The sequence below is a fragment of the Mastomys coucha genome, unplaced genomic scaffold, assembly GCF_008632895.1.
Source record: "Mastomys coucha isolate ucsf_1 unplaced genomic scaffold, UCSF_Mcou_1 pScaffold21, whole genome shotgun sequence".
In the NCBI taxonomy this organism is placed as follows: Eukaryota; Metazoa; Chordata; class Mammalia; order Rodentia; family Muridae; genus Mastomys; species Mastomys coucha.
The window spans coordinates 147,135,495-147,139,573 of NW_022196904.1; the positions used below are offsets into that span (position 1 = coordinate 147,135,495).

Consider the following 4,079-nt stretch of genomic DNA (forward strand, 5'->3'; position numbering starts at 1 on the left):
CTTTACTGATGATATTTTCAAGTTCCATCCATTTGCCTGCGAATTTCATGAAGTCATTGTTTTTAATAGCTGAGCAGTACTTCATTGTGTAAATATACCACATTTTCTGTATCCATTCCTCTGTTGAAGGACATCTGGGTTGTTTCCAGATTCTGGCTATTATAAATATGGCTGCTATGAACATGGTGGAGCATGTGTCCTTATTACATGTTGGAGCATCTTCTGGGTATATGCCCAGGAGTGATATAGCTGGGTCCTCAGGTAGTACTATGTCCACTTTTCTGAGGAACCACCAAACTGATTTCCAGAGTGGTTGTACCAGCTTTCAGTCCCACCAGCAATGGGGGAGTGTTCCTCTTTCTCCACATCTTCCCCACCATCTGCTGTCACCTGAGTTTTTTTTTATCTTAGTCATTCTACTGGTGTGAGGTGGAATCCCAGGGTCATTTTGATTTGCATTTCCATGACAACTAAGGGTGTTGAACATTTCTTTAGGTGCTTCTCGGCCATTTGAGTTTCCTCAGTTGAGAATTCTGTTTGGCTCTGTTTCCCATTTTTCTTTAAACAGGGTTATTTGGTTGTCTGGAGTCTAACGTCTTGAGTTCTTTGTATATATTGGATATTAGCCCTCTATCAGATGTGGGATTGGTAAAGATCTCCCAATCTGTTGGTTGCCGTTTTTGTCCTATTTGGGTACAGAGAGCTGTGGCACAGGGTCAGCTCTGGGCACTGCTTGTCTGTCTTTATGGTCTTATTGGCTGTTCCAGCACTAAAGAGAGAAGGAAAAAAAATCATTCCCTCAGCTCACCCAAGTGCATGCTAAGCTTTCTAGCACCAGGGTTCTGACAAGATGCTGGGTATGTCTCCCAATAATAACCTGACAGGGAAAGGAAGAGCGGGGGACAGATCTCAATCCCTTCTTGTGCAAAGACTTTTCTTTAACCACAGCATTGGAGTCAAAGCAGTGTAGAAAGTGAGTACACAGGTGTTAGAACGTTTGGGATCACAACGAAAAAGACTCAGGAACCTGACCAAGGAATGGACCAGGCATAGCTCGCCACTTTCTAAGGGGATGAGCTCAGAAAGGTAAGCAGTCAGAGGAAATGCACTTAGTTTTTACTTTAATTTAGGTGGTGACTGTGTCTCCTTCCCATTGGCTAAGGTTGTACCTTATTCACTCTGATTCAGTTGACCAATCTGAAAAGAACTGGTGTACAGGAAATGAAGCGGGGGAGGGCCAGTCACTTTAAGCTGAGAATGCAGCAGGGCTTTTGTGTAAAAATCAGGATTTTACTGGGTTGAGGTGGGGATTTGCATAAAAGCCTTACGAAGTGGGGCACATGAAAAGATTTAATTCTTTGCCATCGTCGCAGGCTTTAGTCTATCTGGTCGAAAGACTCATATTTAATGTAGCGTAAACAGAATCCACATGAAGCTTCTTCTTTTCCTCACTGAGATGATATAAGGACACATGTGTAGGTGAAGAACTTTGAAAGAGAAAAAGACAACTTCAGAATCAGTTTAGAAGACCCCACAGAACAAGAGGCAATCCTTCACCCAGCCTCATGGGGGACCCGAAGGCCTGATGCCTTGCCTCTAAACCTTCAGGGACAGGCCAGCAGGTTCTCATCCCAAAGCCCAGTCAGCTGCTTCCGTACCTCCTCCCACCACGCTCCTGGGCCCAACAGACTAGCCTCAGCTGATCTCTTACAGCAAACAAAGGTCACATTTTATGCTCTGGTTGTTTTCTAAGATCTGTGCTCCAGAGTCTACCATGCGAGACAGACAACTGGCTACCCGCAAAAGCTTTCAAATGGTAAAGATGACTCTAGCAATCTCCCCCTCGCGATCAGAGAATCGCAGTCAATCCTTCAGCAGATGAATTGCACCGTGCACTAAGCTTTTGATATCTGATCAAATCCATGTGCTGAGACTGCATTCTGCCTTTACTGCCCCAAGCTGTTTGCAATACTAAGAAATCAGGCACTGAGCTTTATGTTCATTAAGGCACTCTAAACATCTAAGTGCAAGACAGACGAGCAGCCACCCCAGCATCACAAAGAGAAGAGGAATGGTCCTATGAATAAAACAAACCTCCGTGAAACAACAAAAATAGCAGGAAAAGAACAAGAAAGCAAAGAGACTAGCAGATGTTCTGAAGGAAGGCTGGTCTTACCAAGTGGGGCAGGACCCCTAAGCTTAGTGCAGCAGGGGCAAACAAGTGACAGAAACACTCTAAGACCCAAGCACTAGAGACAGGAAGCCAGGCAGATGTTGGGACGCACTGACAGCCACACTAAGAAGCCTGGATCACTCACGCATCCACACACACAGAGCAGAGAAGAAGTCAGTCCAAGCGGCTGTGGTGGGAGGAGCAGATGGGGCAGAGGTGCTGAAATAATCCCAGGGTTTCCACAGCAAGGCTGGCTGTGACTCGAAGGGTTTGTGACCCTGAATGATCAAACCGGCTCTTAGCATTTACAGGCAAAAAGAGAGCTTGTTTTAAATGCAAACATCCTGCAACGCTGGCTGTTACTTCAGATCTTCACAAATGAGCTGGTAGAACCTGACCAGGGGAGCCACCTAATCAGTGTCTTCTCCTTGTGCAATCAAATGAAGCAGGATGAGCTCAAAACTGTTCTGCTTCCTTTTTTTCCCCCCTGGGCTAACAGGGACAGAGTTCACACAACTGTACCCTGGGAGCCGCACTGGAAGGGATTCTGCTGACTGTGTTTGTTCCAAAGTAAAAGGCAAGCAACCACACACGAGTTGCACAAGAACTAAGCCTGACACCTTTGTCTGGACTACATTGTCCTACCACAGGCTAATTTTAAAACCCAGGCTTCCAATCAGAATCTTTAAAAGCCACATCAGACTCAGAAAGCAAGAAGAATAATGCACAGGCAATGGTTTAGATGACTTAGGACTTTAATGTTCTTCATACAAGTCAATTGAAAACATTAACACATGAACAACCAGAAAAGACCTCGGCATAAAGTCTGGAATGTATAGTGTTGCCCTGGCTAAACTACAAAAAACAGCCACGTGATCACAGTTTGGGGGTTGGGGGTGTAACTGAGTTTTGCTTAAGGGCCTAACTAAAAAGCAGAGAACCAACTATTTCTTCTACTTATGGCAAGAAAAGTTAATCATGGGACTTCTGGATCCTCAGGACGCAGCTTTGAAAGGCAGTAGGTAGAGGGTGCAAGTGACCTGAACAGATGACAGTCATGCACGAAGTCATGAGCTGAACAAACTCTAAAAGCCTCTACGGAACTGTTTCATTAGAAGTATAAAGGCATAGATGTAAACCGTATGGTGTTTAAAAAAAAAAACTACCCACTACATAAACACAGCATACCACGTCTATCTCCTTATGGGAATAGCAGTATACAGATCCAAAACACTCATGAGTCACCGTTGACTTTAACCAATAGCTGCAGAACCCAGCAAACTCACTGCTGTCAATCCAGCACATAGGGCCTCTCAACCTCCTTGTGATATGCTCCTAATGATGACCAGTTGGAACCAGCAGGGAACAGTCCAAGGCGAATCCTTCAATCCACCTAGAGAAGGGAGCAGCAAAGATGACTGACAGGCTCAACTCATTAGAAAAGCAACAGGAAAGCTTTCAGAACGCCTCCAGGTCACATAAGAATGAAGGGGGCCGTTAGCCGGTAGTTTCCTCAGCTCTGCAGTGCTAGTCGTTATTCTTTGAAAAATGAATCTGTAGTAAGCATGTATTTGGAAAAATCCATGTCTGTTAAGTTTCTGTAGTCCATCCCAAGTTACTCTAAACGCTGCATGTTGCTCATAGGCAGAGCATGGCTGATCATGTTCACAGCTGATGCATCTCCAAGAAATTCTTCATGAAGGCAGCCAGCTTCTCAACATCTTCGGTTGTGACAGCATTGTACAGAGAGGCACGGATGCCTCCCACTGACCTAGAAAAACAGAGACCCATCCAGTTAGACCAAGAAAACCGGGAGAGTTCAAGGCCAGCCTGGTCTACACAGTGAGTTTCAGGACAGCCAGGCCTATACAAAGGAAAGAAAGAGAAGAGGAGAGGGGAGGGGAGG

The 4,079-nt window shown here is 45.2% G+C and overlaps 1 protein-coding gene across 1 annotated transcript in view; it reads right to left on the reverse strand.

Annotated features, from left to right (window-relative positions):
- Positions 1–2,907: 2,907 nt before the first annotated feature.
- Psat1 (phosphoserine aminotransferase 1) overlaps positions 2,908–4,079 on the reverse strand; it is a 19,709-nt gene continuing 18,537 nt past the window's right edge. Inside the window, exon 9 of the mRNA XM_031389838.1 lies at positions 2,908–3,944. Coding sequence (XP_031245698.1) covers positions 3,839–3,944 — 106 coding nt within the window. The 3' untranslated portion in view covers positions 2,908–3,838. The remainder of the gene's footprint in view (positions 3,945–4,079) is intronic.